The following is a 17,193-nucleotide window of genomic DNA, read 5'->3' on the forward strand; positions in this document are numbered from 1 at the left end:
GGCTGTTTTTTCACTCATTTCAAATACAGCAACTGAAGATTTGAGTGTTTTTTGTTCCTTAAGCTACTTAACAATGACCCACGAATCATTCTAGCATAAGAAATCCACCAAAGTCAAGGAACCAGTATTGTGTCTACACAAAACACACAACTTGGAAAAGAACCAATCTGCAAACAAATGCCAAAAAATAACAGTTTGACAAGCCTCAAGTCTGTAGGAATTTTGCACCAGCAAAGTGATTCCCAATTAGCTCAAAACTTGGAATATATCTGCGATCTGTGCAGTGAGTCCTTAAAAAATTTGAGGAAATTTGACAAGTGGAGGACAAGAAGTTGCAGGCCTAAAAACTGTCTAGAGCAGATGAACGGTATCTGAAAGTCACGTTCTTAATATTTCACGTCACTGCAGGCCTTCAAACAATGAGATTTGAGCCTAAACAGTGAAAGGCAGTCGTGTTTTAATCAGTAGAGGATGTCGCATAAAAAGAGATGAAAGAGCAAACCATGTACCGTAGTTTTGATTTATTTATTTTTAGCACAACACCAGAACAACCCCACGTGCCCATAATTTGCGGTACTTCAGAAAAAAAGGAGTGAACATAAAAGGGAGTAAAATGTTGTGTCAGGTAATTTCAAATGCAGCATTTCTATCACCTCAACAAACACTAACTGTGTCACAGTGTGTTGCTAGCTAAAGCTCCACTTGCTGTATTTCACAGGAAGAGAAAGAATGAGAGCTAACTTCACTCAGAGATATAGAAAGAAAGAGAAAGAAACCAGGCTGTATTTAAAGGTAAGGACTGCTTAGTGATATTTGATAAAATGTAATTGTATTTTAACGGGGACATAAAGTGCTTGTCTTACTCCCTTCATCTAGCTCGAAATTACTTGCCAAGTGGTAAGGACCGTTCATGGTCACACGGTGAGAACATTGGTGTTGACTATGAAGAGATAGGGTCAGACAGGGGAGGGGCCAGTCAGATTTATCAACTCAACCTCCTTAAAGCATGGAGAGAGGCTGAAACCAGTCTCTGGTGAGCCCGGTTAAGGAAAGAGATGAGTTGGTGCCTGAGATGCCAAATTCCAACGTCCTCATTCCCGCCATTGAGATAACACTCTCACACAGGCCCAGTAGGCAGATGTTGCTGCATTGCAGATGTGTTATACCCCATGCCCAGCCGAATGACTCTCAAAAAGAAAATTTTGCAGAAAATCAATGTGATCGCTTGGATCACTGGAATTATCATCTGGATATCTCTTGTCCTTCTTTCATTTCAGACGTCTTGAAAACAAGTTTTAACAAAGTCCTGGAGAAGTGCCCAAAGCTGGAGGACCTCCTGCTTTACCCCTGGCTCAGATAAACTCCTCTCTGACACAAACACACACACGCATACTGAATTCACATCTTGCCATACAAATGTGATACAGTAACCAACTTTCTTTCTTTCAGAAAAAAAGAAAATTGGGAGATTCAAAATTTTCCTCACCGTAATGTTTGCATCAGTCTATCAGATGAATCCCCTCCAAGTCCAATATTTACATCAGTTACAGTGATAATGCTTGGTGTCTACTTTCAGCCACCGCAGTATGCCAGGAATGAATCTCATTGAAATTGTAGTTGCATTTGCTATTTAATTTAATTGTCATGGATGATACACAGACAACCCAACAGCAAACAGAGGAAAACAATGGGCTGAAATACACAGAGGGATAAATGAGGGAATAAGACACAGGATGAGAGCACAGCTGCGAGAAATCACAAACAACAAGACCATGGGGAAGGAAAACTGAAAACACTAACATAGTCTAAGGAGCTTAGAAAGAAAACATCTGGTCTTCTTTAAGTTGCTTGAAGACGTTCAAGCAAAGTTTAAGTTCTTTCTCATCTTCAAGCAACTTCAAGTCCAGACGCTTTCTTTCCAAACTCCTTAGACTACGATGACCTAGATGACTGAAAACCTTCACAGACATGAAAAAACTAACATAGCACACATGACTATCAAAGTAAAACAGCAAACAAGAGACTTTTACAAAGACACAGAGTTGACACAGAGACATGACTGACTGGGGAGAAATTGGGGAACATGGAAACAAGAGTGACTAGACATGACAAGTGGGACACAGGGGCAAGGCAAAGTAACAGAAACCTAAAGCCTAAGAATATGACACAAGAAGAAAACAATAAAGAGAACCAAAAACATACATAAGAATAATCAATGAATATAAATGAACAAACACAAAACACTGGGTCACAGACTCAGTACCATGACAGTTAAATGTACATAATAAATACTTTAAATCAGATGACAATGTAGCTGACACTGTGTTTATTAGTGTGTGGTCAACCACAAATCTTCATACTGTCATCCATACATGAGGTCTTTATACAAATGATGAAAGAAAATGAAAGAAACTGTTTAATTGATATGAAATGATTGAATCATATGAAATATTATGGCTTTGTCTGCCAGTGTTTTTCTGTAAACTACTTTGAACTGCTGGCAGTCAGTGAAGTCACTGAAAGGCAAGATTCTATGTTGTGTTGCCGTAGTTTCCAGTTTACTTATAAAGCTCACTTACAGAATTCAGTTAGAAAAGTCAAGCATTTGAAAGGTGCACATTTGAAGGAATATTAAGTCAGTATTAACTCATTACGGTTTACATTTTCGATTTTAAAGGGTCTCCGAAATTACAATGAAAGAGGAAACAAGAAAAATGACCACTCCAGGCGATAAGAAAGATTCAGGAGATCAAGGTAAGTAAAATAATAAAATAAAATCCTGGTAAAATACAAATCCTAGAACTGTTGACACTGTGTGAATCATTTTTAGAGCAATTGAATCATATGTTTGATTGAAAATAGCTTTAATACAAGATGTCTAATCAAAGAAAGGTTACCGGTCTTTTGGGAAAATAAGGTAATAAGTTTATTCTTGGACTCAACAGTAAAAACAGACCAACAAGTGTCATCAAGATCTAAGACTTAGTGAACCTAGTATCAATTCGCACTGGTCAGTTTTTTTTATCCCAAGAATAAACTTGTGATAATTTAAGCAAAAGCAATTTCAAATTCTTTGCCATCAAACTACTTCCAGTCCTGATGTCGGGGACTCTTTTTCACCACTGTGTTGTTGTCGTTTATAGATTGTAAGAGCAGGACTGCTAAAAGAAAGGCCAGTCCTGAAAAGAAGACCCCAATAAAAAGGAGGAGGGTCGCTGACCAGGCTGGTCCTTCCACCAGCTCAGATGTGGTCAAAGGAGTGAAACGCAAGGTTGTGCAAGATGAAGAGGGCACAACAAAGAAAGCAAAGAGGGCTAAACTGCTTGATCATATGAGCGGTGACAAGGAGCAAGCATCCTCCTCGTTGGACTCTGGTAAAGGTAGGCTAATTAGTTGAATAAGGGGGTAGATAAAGTGTGGTTGCTAGGTTTAAGATATTGGTGTTTAGTGTTTGTGTCTATCATCCAGTGAGCTGATGTGCTTTTGGTGTTTTCCACATCTCCAGACTTGAACAACAAACAGGTGTGCGCAAAAAATGGCAAAAGAAAGGCCACGGGAGACAACAGAGAGTCACCCAAGAAAAAAAGAAGGAATGTGGACCAGGGCAAAAAATCAGTGGCAGACCAAAAACGTAAGTAGCAAGCAGCTTGGGTTTTATATTCAGGGGAAGGGCAAAAGGAACATTTAGGCTACAGAGGAGAGTAATTTGTGTCACAGCTGTAATAAAACAAGATTTGCTGTTTTGTCTGTTCAGGTGAATTCCAAGCCAGATATGTGGAGGAGCACCAGCTCGGAGAAGGAGGCTGCGGAGCAGTGTTTGCGGGCTACCGGATAGAAGATCGTTTTCCAGTAAGTGTTCAGATGATGGTAGTAAGACAGGCAGTAACACAGATAATGGATAATATCGTAAACTGAAACGTCTGCTGTGTTTCCACCTTTCATTATGTCATACTGAGGAAATGCTCACCAATGCTCTGTGTCTTTTAGGTTGCCATCAAACACATTCCCAAAAATAAAGTCTACTGCAAAGTGGCGGTAAGCATCCAACACTTGAATCAGTTTTACATTACTGGATTGAATGCGGCGTTCCTCATCATCCACTTTGTTGTAACATTTCAGGATGAAAGCGGGAAGAAGCTCTCGGTGGAAGTGGCCATTATGCTTAAACTTGCAGGTGAAGCAGAAGGGTCAGTGGGAATATCAGCACCTGTGTCCTTGCTGGAGTGGTTCGACATTGGAAAAGAGCTGATCCTGGTGCTGGAGAGACCTGTCCCCGCTGTGGACCTGCAAAAATACAAAGCAGAAAAAGGAAGAACTTTACCAGAGCACAAGGCCAAGGTAGGTTGACTGGGAGAGCCTTGGACTGTACAGCATTCAATCAAGGCAGAAAAGCATTAACTCATTATTGTGTTTTTCATCTTTTCCAGGTCATTCTGAAGCAACTAGTTGATGCTGTAAAGGAACTTGAGGATAAACACATCTTTCATCGGGACATCAAGGGAGAAAACATTCTGATTGAGACCGGCTCAGATGTGCCTCGAGTTCGCATCATCGACTTTGGACTGAGCTGCTTTGTTAAACAGCGATCTCTGTATCGCATCTTCTATGGTAACATATTCTGCTCCTGCTTTTCACAGATGTAACAATTTGTGTCTTTTGTTTTAGAAGAAATTGTAATTGTGTCTGTTTGTTAGGCACGCCTCTTCACACCCCTCCCGAGTGGTACAGGAGGAGCTGCTACAGGTGTGGACCCACCACGGTGTGGCAAATGGGAGTGGTGTTGTATGAAGCGCTTCATGCACGGGACTTTAGTACCGAGAGGTTCCTCGCAAAGAAACTGAGCATCAAAAAGCGTCTGTCCGCAGGTAAGAAAACTTCACACTTCCAGATTCACTAGAACTATCATCTTCATCTTTTTGATCTTTTCTTTCTTTCAAGGATGCCGGAATTTCTTGGAGGCATGTTTAACTACAGTCCCGGAGAAGCGCCCAACACTGGAGGAGCTCCAGCTTCACCCCTGGCTAAGATAACACACACAAACACACAATTCACACCTTATCATGCAAGTGTGATACATTGTGGTAACTTCCTTTCTTTTTTCTGTTGGACAGGAATAGATAGGATGGGTCAATCTTAAAAAATAAATAAATAAAAATTGAGCTTTTTTGGAGCTCCTGTAACCCCCCCAGCCATCCCAGGAAAGGGGATCTCTCTTTGAATGGGCTTTCCCGAGGTTTCTTCCCATCGATCTGGCCCCCTGGGGAGTTTTTCCTCGTCTTCATAGAGAGCTTGGGCTGGGTCAGGAACTCCATCAAAACTGTCTTTATTTGATGACTTTAATGTCATCAAATAAAGATGTGTTTTACTTAAAGAAAAATTTGATCAAAATAAAACTTGTTTAATTCATCTTTGCTGAGGATTCTCCTTCGTTACTATTTTGTTTTGTTTTTGTTTTGTTTTTTATTACCCATGGTGCATTTTGACAAATAAGAAAACTGAATCAGGTCAAAGTGTGCACAAAGACAGTCACACTGCAAATGATCTGAAGACTTGCATCTGTTGCTCTAACCCCCAACTAGTTTAGACAGATTTCCTGGTTCTACCAGAGGTTTTTTCCTTCAAGAAGGGAGTTTTTCCTTCCCACTGTTGCTGAGTGTTTGCTCATAGTGGGTTGTAAAAGCATAAAAGTTAATAAGAGGCATTCAAAACAGAGTTATCACAGAGGGAACTATATAGCTTAAATGTACAATTTCTACAGGACAAATTATAACTTCATTATGTATAAAAGCTCCTGTGGATAATTACTCCTATTTGTAACTTTACACAAGAGAAAGTTTGCTGTCACACTATTTATAACAGGTTGGGTTTTGTCCTCTGAGTTCAGCCTTTGGTTGCAGTTTATTGAAGAATTTCCTCTAAAGTAGCTGTTGATAAAGATTTAAAGTCCTGTTTATATACAGAAATATGCTTTAGTTCATGTTTTTTTACATGTCTGCCTCAGTGGATCAGTAGAAGATCTGGCACAGGAAACTAGATGATGAAAAAAGGGTACGAATACACATATATATCTATACCTATATAGATACAGATATATATACACACACACACACACAGGTTGCAACGTAGTATTTTCATTTTTTCTTAGCATTTCTTTAACGTCTTGGTGCAAAAGAATACCAGCACTTGTGTGTAAAGAAATGTTACATATATACTAAAAACTGTTGGAAAAAAGAACTACAAATTTGGAAAGGAATTCATTCATGTTCTTACTCATAGATGGAGTACATGGTTTAAAAAACACTCAGGAAACAGATATGAGGCGGCTGTATCAACATAAAAACATTAATACAGTTAAAAATGAATAAAAAGTTGCACGCTTAAACTTATTTCTCTACAGTTTGTACAATTAATCCATGTAACAATAGGTTCTCTCTTAATATAGTAGTTAATTAAAATATCTTTACATAAAAATACATTTTTAAGTACTCTCCGGTGGAAGTCTGTTGTGGCTTATGTTTCTAAATGACACAACCATAAAGCAGCCCACACAATATACAAATATGTCTTTGATAAGTGAATGTTGGCTCCCACAATGGCCTGTTAAGTTATTGCAAAAATAATTTACTGCATAATATGTCAGATTAGAACATGTTTTAAGCACAAAACTGAAGGGGAAACAATAAAAACAAAAATTAAAAAACAAATACTAAATTAAGTTAAAGGATATTTCTTACTATACTATATAATTGTGTAATGTTGCGTTTGATTGCAAAATAAAACCCACCAAGAAAAAAAGAAAGAAAAAAAAGAGAATAGAGTTTAATTTATTCAAAACATATTCTTTTCTTTTATTTAAGCTGTAGCGAGATTCAAATGGACAAAAGCGAAAGAAAAATATTACAGATTTGTTTTATTAATCAAGAATAAACTTTATTATACACAACTCTAAATTTCAGTTGGTCTTAGTCAGATGTGTTTTTAATTCAATCCTGCAACACTGTGCTCGCTGCCATCACTTTATATCTTAGTGTGCAATTCAAATATATACTTATTACAATATTTTTCCCCCTTAACTCTCAACTCGCGTTTTTAAAATGTCTGTGATCATGTTTGTCCGTTGACTTCTGTCTGGGCCTCGAACGATTCATCAGACAGGTTGGCAGCCTCCAACTGATGCTCCAGACTTTCATCATCGCCTCTATTCTGATCAACTCTTATCTTAAACTTAGTGATGAACTCATTACTGGCCAGCGCGCCCTCCTTTTTAGGGCATGTGGGCTTTGATAGTCGCTCTGCAAAGAAAATTCACAAAACATTTCTTATTTGGTAAGCTTGTTAACAAATTTTAGTTCAGTTTTGCTGCAAGTTATAGCATGCATCAGGTAAGAAGCAATTGGTTCTTAAAAAGCATATACATTCCCCAAAACATTTTTATTATGTGCATTTTGGAGAATAAAAGATTGTACACAATTTCCCTTTTTGAAGTAAAAAGATTATTAAGTCTAATTCTTACTTATTCAGTAGATTAAAGTATTGAAACATCATTATTCATAAAATATGCACATTACAAAATTAAAGTTATTCAAAAATTACTCAAGTACTTACTCCAATACTCACATTATTCAAGTAAATTTAATTTTTGCCAATGTAATGTCACATAAAATCTTAATCTGAATAAGGGATTTGAACCCCACTGTCACGGCCAGGGGATCAGCAGGCCGCTGACTAGTAGTGTTCTCTCTCTCTCTTGCTCTCTGTCTCTCGCTCTCTCGCCAGGGCGGAACTCATGGTGGGTTCACGCCCTCGGCCCACGCCCCTCTGAAGAGGAAACACCTGGGCCTCATCAGTGCAGCCAGCATTTAAGCCAGGGAGTGGCTTCTACTCATCGCTGGACCGTTGTGTGTGACTCGTGCCAGTGCAGCCCGGCTCTGAGCAAGTTCTCTTTTGCTTCCCTGTGCAAAACCTCTAACATGTGTTTCCTTCTGTACATAGATCCCCTGGACCCGACTCTGCATTCCCCGAGCGGATTCCCTTTTTGTGTGAGTGTTTGGAGAGAGAGTCAGAAGAGGAGCAAGTGGCTTTTCCCTACCTGGATTTCCCCGGAGCCTTTTCCCTGTCACCGCTTTGTATATAGCACTATCCCCTGCACTGTTTGTATATACACCTGGTGGAACTGTAATAAATACTGACTGTGCCTCTGAGTCCTGCTTGTGAGTCCTCAAGCGAACCGTGACACCCACACAGATGAGAGCTTAGCAGTGAAGCTCTCTCTTAAAATTTGAGTTATAAAGTCAGAAGTTATCACGGACAGAGATCCATGTTCTTTTAACATAAGAAAGAATATTTGCTGGAATTGACATTAATCCAAGCCCTTAAAACGCCATTTTGGATTAAGCATTTCCTCTTAGAAAAGTCTTCAATGAGCAGGAAGCTCCAGTACTGGCGCCGGTGAGGTCGGCTGCCGTCACGACTGCTCCGACCACTTTTTCTTTGTCTTTGTTTTTTAAGTTAGTTTTCAGCGTTTCTAAATCGGCAAAATCATCACCATTGGGTACATTAGGTATGACAGTGACACTCTTGTTTCTATTGGTATACAATGTACTCACAATTCGAAGTTTTTAACTCCGGATCCGAGCTGGCCGAGTGAGATCTTGAGGGAGAACAAAGGGAAGCGGCGGCGGCCTAGAGGGAAGCGAGCCGGCGTCAGGAACAGGCTGAGAGCTCGTGCACACCGCACACCTCTGCCTAGCATCCTGCTCGCCAACGTCCAGTCACTGGAGAACAAGCTTGACGACCTCAGGGCCAGGGTAAAGTTCCAGAGAGACATTCGGGACTGCAATCTCCTCTGCTTCACCGAGACATGGCTGAACCCAGCGGTGCCGGACCACGCCATCCAGCCGGCAGAGTTCTTCTCGGTTCACCGCATGGACAGGACACGGGACTCGGGGAAGTCAAGGGGAGGCGGCGTGTGTTTAATGGTGAACAACAACTGGTGCAACAGTGCGAACGTTGTTCCTCTCACACGCTCCTGCACACCAAATCTGGAACTTCTGTCCATCATGTGTCGTCCTTTTTATCTACCTCGGGAATTTACATCGGTCATTGTAAGTGCCGTTTATATTCCACCACAAGCGGACACGGTCACCGCCTTATGCGAGCTGCATGAGGCACTCACACAGCACCAGACACAACACCGGGACGCTGCGCTTATTGTGACGGGGGACTTTAATAGCGCCAACCTCAAACGCGCAGCGCCGAAGTTTTATCAACACATCACCTGCCCCACCAGGGGTGAAAGGACACTGGACCACTGCTACACTACGGTCAAGGACGGCTACAAGGCACAATCCCGCCCTCCGTTTGGCAAATCTGATCACGCCGCCATCTTCCTGGTCACTGGTCACTACATTCTTCATTTCCGGTTAATACTTGTACAGCTGCTGTTATTGTGTGTATATATATATATTTATTTATTTATATTTCTTCATACATTCTTATATAGTTCTATATTGTGTATTTTGTTGTACAGTTATTTTATTTTCAACTTTAATTTATATATTTTATCTTATTCTTTCCCAAATTCAAATTCAAATTCAAATTTTATTTGTCACGTACACAGTCATACACAGTACGATATGTAGTGAAATGCTTGGACAACTGCTCGTGACCTAAAGAGAACAAAAAAGGAAAAGGCTATGAATAAGAAAGGAAATAAATATGAAAAATTAAAAAGGGTAAATTTAACTAGGAAGGAATAAAATATAAATTAAGGTTAAAAATGAAATAACTGTACAACACAAATTAGAATGAAGGGTAAATTTAACTGGGAAGAATAAGATAAAGATAAATATATAAATTAAAGTTGAAAATAAAATAACTGTACAACAAAATACACAATACACAATATAGAACTATATAAGAATGTATGAAGAAATCTAAATATAAATAAATATATACACAATAACAGCAGCTGTACAAGTATTAACCGGAAATGAAGAATATAGTGACCAGTGTTGTGCAAAAACAATGTCCAGAAAGTCCAGTGTGTGTGTAAGAACCATATGTGTGGGTCAGTACTGTGTGGTGGTGTGATTGAGAGACCGTATCGCCTGCGGGAAGAAGCTCCTCCTCAGTCTCTCTGTGTTGGTCTTCAGGGAGCGGAATCGCTTTCCTGACCTCAACAGAGAGAACAGTCTGTTGTTGGGATGGCTGAGGTCCTTCACGATCTTCCTGGCCTTGGTCCAGCACCGCCTGCTGTAGATTGAGTGCAGGTCAGGGAGCTCGGAGCGGATGGTGCGCTCAGCTGACCGCACAACCCTCTGTAGAGCTCGTCTGTCCTGCATGGTGCTGTTCCTGAACCAGGTTAAGATGTTTCCCGCCAGGATGCTCTCTATGGTGCACGAGTAAAAGTTCCTGAGCACCTTGGAGGGCAGTTGGAAGTCTCTCAAGCGTCTGAGGTGGTAGAGACGCTGTCGGGCCTTTTTCACCACGGTGTTGATGTGACAGGACCATGACAGGTCCTGCGTGATGTGAACTCCGAGGTATTTGAAGCTGTCCACTCTCTCCACTGGGCACTCGTTGATGACGGGGGTCTGGTAGTTCCTCTCCTGCTTAGTGCTGAAGTCCACTATCAGCTCCTTTGTCTTACTGACGTTTAGAAGGAGGTTGTTCCTCTGGCACCAGTTCTCCAGATTCCTAATCTCCTTCAGGTAGGCCGTCTCGTTGTTATCAGAGATCAGGCCCACCACGACGGTGTCGTCAGCAAACTTGATGATGGTGGTGGAGCTGGTAGTGGCCACACAGTCATATGTGTACAAAGAGTACAGCAGGGGGCTCAGAACACACCCCTGGGGGGCTCCAGTGCTGAGAGTGGTGGAGGCTGAGACATGTCCGCCCATCCTTACTGCCTGTGGTCTGCCAGTTAGGAAGTTGGAGATCCACTGACACATAGATGAGCTGAGTCCCAGATGCTCCAGCTTGGTGGTGAGTGTGGAGGGAATTATGGTGTTAAATGCAGAGCTGTAGTCTATGAAGAGCATTTTAACATAATTCCCCCTTCTAGTGTCCAAGTGAGTGAGTGATGTGTGGAGGAGATGAGAGATGGCATCGTCTGTGGAACGATTTGGACGGTAAGCGAACTGTAGTGGGTCCAGTGTGTCTGGTAGTGAAGAAATGATGAAGTCTCTGACCAGGCGTTCAAAGCACTTCATCACTACTGAGGTGAGGGCTACAGGGCGATAGTCGTTGAGAGAAGCAGGGTGGGGTTTCTTCGGGACAGGAACAATGATGGACTCTTTGAAGCATGTGGGGATCACCGACTGAGATAAAGAGATGTTGAATATCTCAGTGAACACAGGAGCTAGCTGGTATGCGCAGTCTCTTAGGATACGACCTGGGATGCCGTCTGGTCCTGCTGCTTTCCTGGTGTTCACTCTCTTGAAGGCTCTCCTTACTTCATGCTCGGAGATGACGAGCACGTTTCCGGTGCTGGCAGTATCTTCCTGTCTGCAGCCGTTAGCGCCGCTAACACTAGCATTGTTGGAGACCTTAGCTGCAGCCTCGAAGCGAGCATAGAAAGTGTTCAGCTCGTCTGCCAGAGTCACGGCCGCGTTCGTCATACCGGTTGTTGGTGCTTTATAGTCCGTTATTGTCCTTAGTCCCCGCCACAGGCTCCTAGAGTCACTCTGTTGGAGTTGTGACTCTAGTTTCCTCCCGTAGCGCTGCTTCGCCTCTTTCACCGCCCTCCGCACGTTATATGACGCGGCTTTGTACGGGTCCATGTCCCCCGTCATGAGTCCCGTGTTGTAGGCAGCGGTGCGGGATCTCAGAGCGTTGCGGATGGTTTTATCCACCCACGGCTTCTGGTTGGGAAACGTTGTGATAGTCTTTGTCTCCACGGTATCATCCGCTAGTTTCCCGATGAATCCCACAACCGCTTCCGTAAACACGTTGACGTCATCGTCGGAGCTGTTTCTGAACATGCCCCAGTCTGCGTCATCGAGTGCGTCCTGTAACGCGGCCACCGATTGATCCGTCCAGCGCGCGACCTTCCTCTGAACCGGAACTTCCTGTTTCAGCCTTTGTTTGTATTTTGGCATGAGGAAGATGGCGGCGTGATCAGATTTGCCAAACGGGGGGCGGGATTGTGCCTTGTAGCCGTCCTTGACCGTAGTGTAGCAGTGGTCCAGTTTCCTTTCACCCCTGGTGGGGCAGGTGATGTGTTGATAAAACTTCGGCGCTGCGCGTTTGAGGTTGGCGCTATTAAAGTCCCCCGTCACAATAAGCGCAGCGTCCCGGTGTTGTGTCTGGTGCTGTGTGAGTGCCTCATGCAGCTCGCATAAGGCGGTGACCGTGTCCGCTTGTGGTGGAATATAAACGGCACTTACAATGACCGATGTTAATTCCCGAGGTAGATAAAAAGGACGACACATGATGGACAGTAGTTCCAGATTTGGTGTGCAGGAGCGTGTGTCCCAGTTAAATTTACCCTTCATTCTAATTTGTGTTGTACAGTTATTTCATTTTTAACCTTAATTTATATTTTATTCCTTCCTAGTTAAATTTACCCTTTTTAATTTTTCATATTTATTTCCTATCTTTTTCATAGCCTTTTCCTTTTTTGTTTTCTTTAGGTCACGAGCAGTTGTCCAAGCATTTCACTACATATCGTACTGTGTATGACTGTGTACGTGACAAATAAAATTTGAATTTGAATTTGTACTGAAAAAGAAGCCAACATCAACTGCTAAACGTGCTAAAAGTAAGTAAGTCCCCGTAGACTCCTATGATCAAAGCACATACAGTATAAAAGTTATAGGTTACAGATCTGAAAAGTAAAACAAATGTCAAAGTGCAAAAAGACTTATGGTCCCATAGAAGTCTATTCCATTTGCCGGGAATTAGGTGAACACCTTTGTGACAAATTTAATGGCTCAGTCATTTGTTTCATGTCATATTTAATAAAAGACCAACATGGTGGCATGTTGAATTGTCCATTTTGCACATATTTGGTCATTCTAAGCGTCAGAGGGGGAAAGATCATTCTGGGAATGCCTACTGGCATTAAGAGTGACTAGACATGACACGTGGGACACAGGGGCAAGGCAAAGTAACAGAAACCTAAAGCCTAAGAATGTAACACAAGAAGAAAACAATAAAGAGAACCAAAAACATACATAAGAATAATCAATGAATATAAATGAACAAACACAAAACACTGGGTCACAGACTCAGTACCATGACAGTTAAATGTACATAATAAATACTTTAAATCAGATGACAATGTAGCTGACACTGTGTTTATTAGTGTGTGGTCAACCACAAATCTTCATACTGTCATCCATACATGAGGTCTTTATACAAATGATGAAAGAAAATGAAAGAAACTGTTTAATTGATATGAAATGATTGAATCATATGAAATATTATGGCTTTGTCTGCCAGTGTTTTTCTGTAAACTACTTTGAACTGCTGGCAGTCAGTGAAGTCACTGAAAGGCAAGATTCTATGTTGTGTTGCCGTAGTTTCCAGTTTACTTATAAAGCTCACTTACAGAATTCAGTTAGAAAAGTCAAGCATTTGAAAGGTGCACATTTGAAGGAATATTAAGTCAGTATTAACTCATTACGGTTTACATTTTCGATTTTAAAGGGTCTCCGAAATTACAATGAAAGAGGAAACAAGAAAAATGACCACTCCAGGCGATAAGAAAGATTCAGGAGATCAAGGTAAGTAAAATAATAAAATAAAATCCTGGTAAAATACAAATCCTAGAACTGTTGACACTGTGTGAATCATTTTTAGAGCAATTGAATCATATGTTTGATTGAAAATAGCTTTAATACAAGATGTCTAATCAAAGAAAGGTTACCGGTCTTTTGGTAAAATAAGGTAATAAGTTTATTCTTGGACTCAACAGTAAAAACAGACCAACAAGTGTCATCAAGATCTAAGACTTAGTGAACCTAGTATCAATTCGCACTGGTCAGTTTTTTTTATCCCAAGAATAAACTTGTGATAATTTAAGCAAAAGCAATTTCAAATTCTTTGCCATCAAACTACTTCCAGTCCTGATGTCGGGGACTCTTTTTCACCACTGTGTTGTTGTCGTTTATAGATTGTAAGAGCAGGACTGCTAAAAGAAAGGCCAGTCCTGAAAAGAAGACCCCAATAAAAAGGAGGAGGGTCGCTGACCAGGCTGGTCCTTCCACCAGCTCAGATGTGGTCAAAGGAGTGAAACGCAAGGTTGTGCAAGATGAAGAGGGCACAACAAAGAAAGCAAAGAGGGCTAAACTGCTTGATCATATGAGCGGTGACAAGGAGCAAGCATCCTCCTCGTTGGACTCTGGTAAAGGTAGGCTAATTAGTTGAATAAGGGGGTAGATTAAGTGTGGTTGCTAGGTTTAAGATATTGGTGTTTAGTGTTTGTGTCTATCATCCAGTGAGCTGATGTGCTTTTGGTGTTTTCCACATCTCCAGACTTGAACAACAAACAGGTGTGCGCAAAAAATGGCAAAAGAAAGGCCACGGGAGACAACAGAGAGTCACCCAAGAAAAAAAGAAGGAATGTGGACCAGGGCAAAAAATCAGTGGCAGACCAAAAACGTAAGTAGCAAGCAGCTTGGGTTTTATATTCAGGGGAAGGGCAAAAGGAACATTTAGGCTACAGAGGAGAGTAATTTGTGTCACAGCTGTAATAAAACAAGATTTGCTGTTTTGTCTGTTCAGGTGAATTCCAAGCCAGATATGTGGAGGAGCACCAGCTCGGAGAAGGAGGCTGTGGAGCAGTGTTTGCGGGCTACCGGATAGAAGATCGTTTTCCAGTAAGTGTTCAGATGATGGTAGTAAGACAGGCAGTAACGCAGATAATGGATAATATCGTAAACTGAAACGTCTGCTGTGTTTCCACCTTTCATTATGTCATACTGAGGAAATGCTCACCAATGCTCTGTGTCTTTTAGGTTGCCATCAAACACATTCCCAAAAATAAAGTCTACTGCAAAGTGGCGGTAAGCATCCAACACTTGAATCAGTTTTACATTACTGGATTGAATGCGGCGTTCCTCATCATCCACTTTGTTGTAACATTTCAGGATGAAAGCGGGAAGAAGCTCTCGGTGGAAGTGGCCATTATGCTTAAACTTGCAGGTGAAGCAGAAGGGTCAGTGGGAATATCAGCACCTGTGTCCTTGCTGGAGTGGTTCGACATTGGCAAAGAGCTGATCCTGGTGCTGGAGAGACCTGTCCCTGCTGTGGACCTGCAAAAATACAAAGCAGAAAAAGGAAGAACTTTACCAGAGCACAAGGCCAAGGTAGGTTGACTGGGAGAGCCTTGGACTGTACAGCGTTCAATCAAGGCAGAAAAGCATTAACTCATTATTGTGTTTTTCATCTTTTCCAGGTCATTCTGAAGCAACTAGTTGATGCTGTAAAGGAACTTGAGGATAAACACATCTTTCATCGGGACATCAAGGGAGAAAACATTCTGATTGAGACCGGCTCAGATGTGCCTCGAGTTCGCATCATCGACTTTGGACTGAGCTGCTTTGTTAAACAGCGATCTCTGTATCGCATCTTCTATGGTAACATATTCTGCTCCTGCTTTTCACAGATGTAACAATTTGTGTCTTTTGTTTTAGAAGAAATTGTAATTGTGTCTGTTTGTTAGGCACGCCTCTTCACACCCCTCCCGAGTGGTACAGGAGGAGCTGCTACAGGTGTGGACCCACCACGGTGTGGCAAATGGGAGTGGTGTTGTATGAAGCGCTTCATGCACGGGACTTTAGTACCGAGAGGTTCCTCGCAAAGAAACTGAGCATCAAAAAGCGTCTGTCCGCAGGTAAGAAAACTTCACACTTCCAGATTCACTAGAACTATCATCTTCATCTTTTTGATCTTTTCTTTCTTTCAAGGATGCCGGAATTTCTTGGAGGCATGTTTAACTACAGTCCCGGAGAAGCGCCCAACACTGGAGGAGCTCCAGCTTCACCCCTGGCTAAGATAACACACACAAACACACAATTCACACCTTATCATGCAAGTGTGATACATTGTGGTAACTTCCTTTCTTTTTTCTGTTGGACAGGAATAGATAGGATGGGTCAATCTTAAAAAATAAATAAATAAAAATTGAGCTTTTTTGGAGCTCCTGTAACCCCCCCAGCCATCCCAGGAAAGGGGATCTCTCTTTGAATGGGCTTTCCCGAGGTTTCTTCCCATCGATCTGGCCCCCTGGGGAGTTTTTCCTCGTCTTCATAGAGAGCTTGGGCTGGGTCAGGAGCTCCATCAAAACTGTCTTTATTTGATGACTTTAATGTCATCAAATAAAGATGTGTTTTACTTAAAGAAAAATTTGATCAAAATAAAACTTGTTTAATTCATCTTTGCTGAGGATTCTCCTTCGTTACTATTTTGTTTTGTTTTTGTTTTTGTTTTGTTTTTTATTACCCATGGTGCATTTTGACAAATAAGAAAACTGAATCAGGTCAAAGTGTGCACAAAGACAGTCACACTGCAAATGATCTGAAGACTTGCATCTGTTGCTCTAACCCCCAACTAGTTTAGACAGATTTCCTGGTTCTACCAGAGGTTTTTTCCTTCAAGAAGGGAGTTTTTCCTTCCCACTGTTGCTGAGTGTTTGCTCATAGTGGGTTGTAAAAGCATAAAAGTTAATAAGAGGCATTCAAAACAGAGTTATCACAGAGGGAACTATATAGCTTAAATGTACAATTTCTACAGGACGAATTATAACTTCATTATGTATAAAAGCTCCTGTGGATAATTACTCCTATTTGTAACTTTACACAAGAGAAAGTTTGCTGTCACACTATTTATAACAGGTTGGGTTTTGTCCTCTGAGTTGAGCCTTTGGTTGCAGTTTATTGAAGAATTTCCTCTAAAGTAGCTGTTGATAAAGATTTAAAGTCCTGTTTATATACAGAAATATGCTTTAGTTCATGTTTTTTTACATGTCTGCCTCAGTGGATCAGTAGAAGATCTGGCACAGGAAACTAGATGATGAAAAAAGGGTACGAATACACATATATATCTATACCTATATAGATACAGATATATACACACACACACACACAGGTTGCAACGTAGTATTTTCATTTTTTCTTAGCATTTCTTTAACGTCTTGGTGCAAAAGAATACCAGCATTTGTGTGTAAAGAAATGTTACATATATACTAAA

The 17,193-nt window shown here is 41.3% G+C and overlaps 2 protein-coding genes across 2 annotated transcripts; both read left to right on the forward strand.

Annotated features, from left to right (window-relative positions):
• The first annotated feature begins 2,693 nt into the window (after nucleotides 1–2,693).
• Nucleotides 2,694–5,050, forward strand: LOC146640013 (serine/threonine-protein kinase pim-2-like). Its single transcript, XM_085357110.1, has 9 exons — nucleotides 2,694–2,754; nucleotides 3,144–3,380; nucleotides 3,506–3,631; nucleotides 3,755–3,849; nucleotides 3,988–4,035; nucleotides 4,120–4,338; nucleotides 4,428–4,608; nucleotides 4,695–4,865; nucleotides 4,939–5,050. Exons 1-9 carry the CDS (start codon nucleotides 2,694–2,696, stop codon nucleotides 5,028–5,030), a joined length of 1,230 nt encoding a protein of 409 aa, XP_085213236.1. The 3' UTR covers nucleotides 5,031–5,050.
• An 8,616-nt stretch (nucleotides 5,051–13,666) lies between these two features.
• On the forward strand, nucleotides 13,667–16,025 carry LOC146640014 (serine/threonine-protein kinase pim-2-like). Its single transcript, XM_085357113.1, has 9 exons — nucleotides 13,667–13,727; nucleotides 14,117–14,353; nucleotides 14,479–14,604; nucleotides 14,728–14,822; nucleotides 14,961–15,008; nucleotides 15,093–15,311; nucleotides 15,401–15,581; nucleotides 15,668–15,838; nucleotides 15,912–16,025. The coding sequence occupies exons 1-9, from the start codon at nucleotides 13,667–13,669 to the stop codon at nucleotides 16,001–16,003; spliced, it is 1,230 nt and encodes a 409-aa protein (XP_085213239.1). The 3' UTR covers nucleotides 16,004–16,025.
• The last annotated feature ends 1,168 nt before the right edge of the window (nucleotides 16,026–17,193 follow it).

The sequence above is a fragment of the Diplotaxodon limnothrissa genome, linkage group LG1 (genome assembly GCF_057381915.1).
Source record: "Diplotaxodon limnothrissa isolate DT_005_m linkage group LG1, D_limnothrissa_male_GT1.1, whole genome shotgun sequence".
Lineage (NCBI taxonomy): Eukaryota > Metazoa > Chordata > Actinopteri > Cichliformes > Cichlidae > Diplotaxodon > Diplotaxodon limnothrissa.

Coding starts and splice junctions, on each gene's coding strand:
- LOC146640014 (XM_085357113.1), top strand. CDS start 13,667: ATGAAAGAGGAAACAAGAAAAATGACCACTCCAGGCGATAAGAAAGAT. Junction 14,823..14,960: donor GGATAGAAGATCGTTTTCCA/GTAAGTGTTCAG, acceptor TGTGTCTTTTAG/GTTGCCATCAAACACATTCC. Junction 15,312..15,400: donor TACCAGAGCACAAGGCCAAG/GTAGGTTGACTG, acceptor CATCTTTTCCAG/GTCATTCTGAAGCAACTAGT.
- LOC146640013 (XM_085357110.1), top strand. CDS start 2,694: ATGAAAGAGGAAACAAGAAAAATGACCACTCCAGGCGATAAGAAAGAT. Junction 2,755..3,143: donor GAAAGATTCAGGAGATCAAG/GTAAGTAAAATA, acceptor TGTCGTTTATAG/ATTGTAAGAGCAGGACTGCT. Junction 4,866..4,938: donor CAAAAAGCGTCTGTCCGCAG/GTAAGAAAACTT, acceptor CTTTCTTTCAAG/GATGCCGGAATTTCTTGGAG.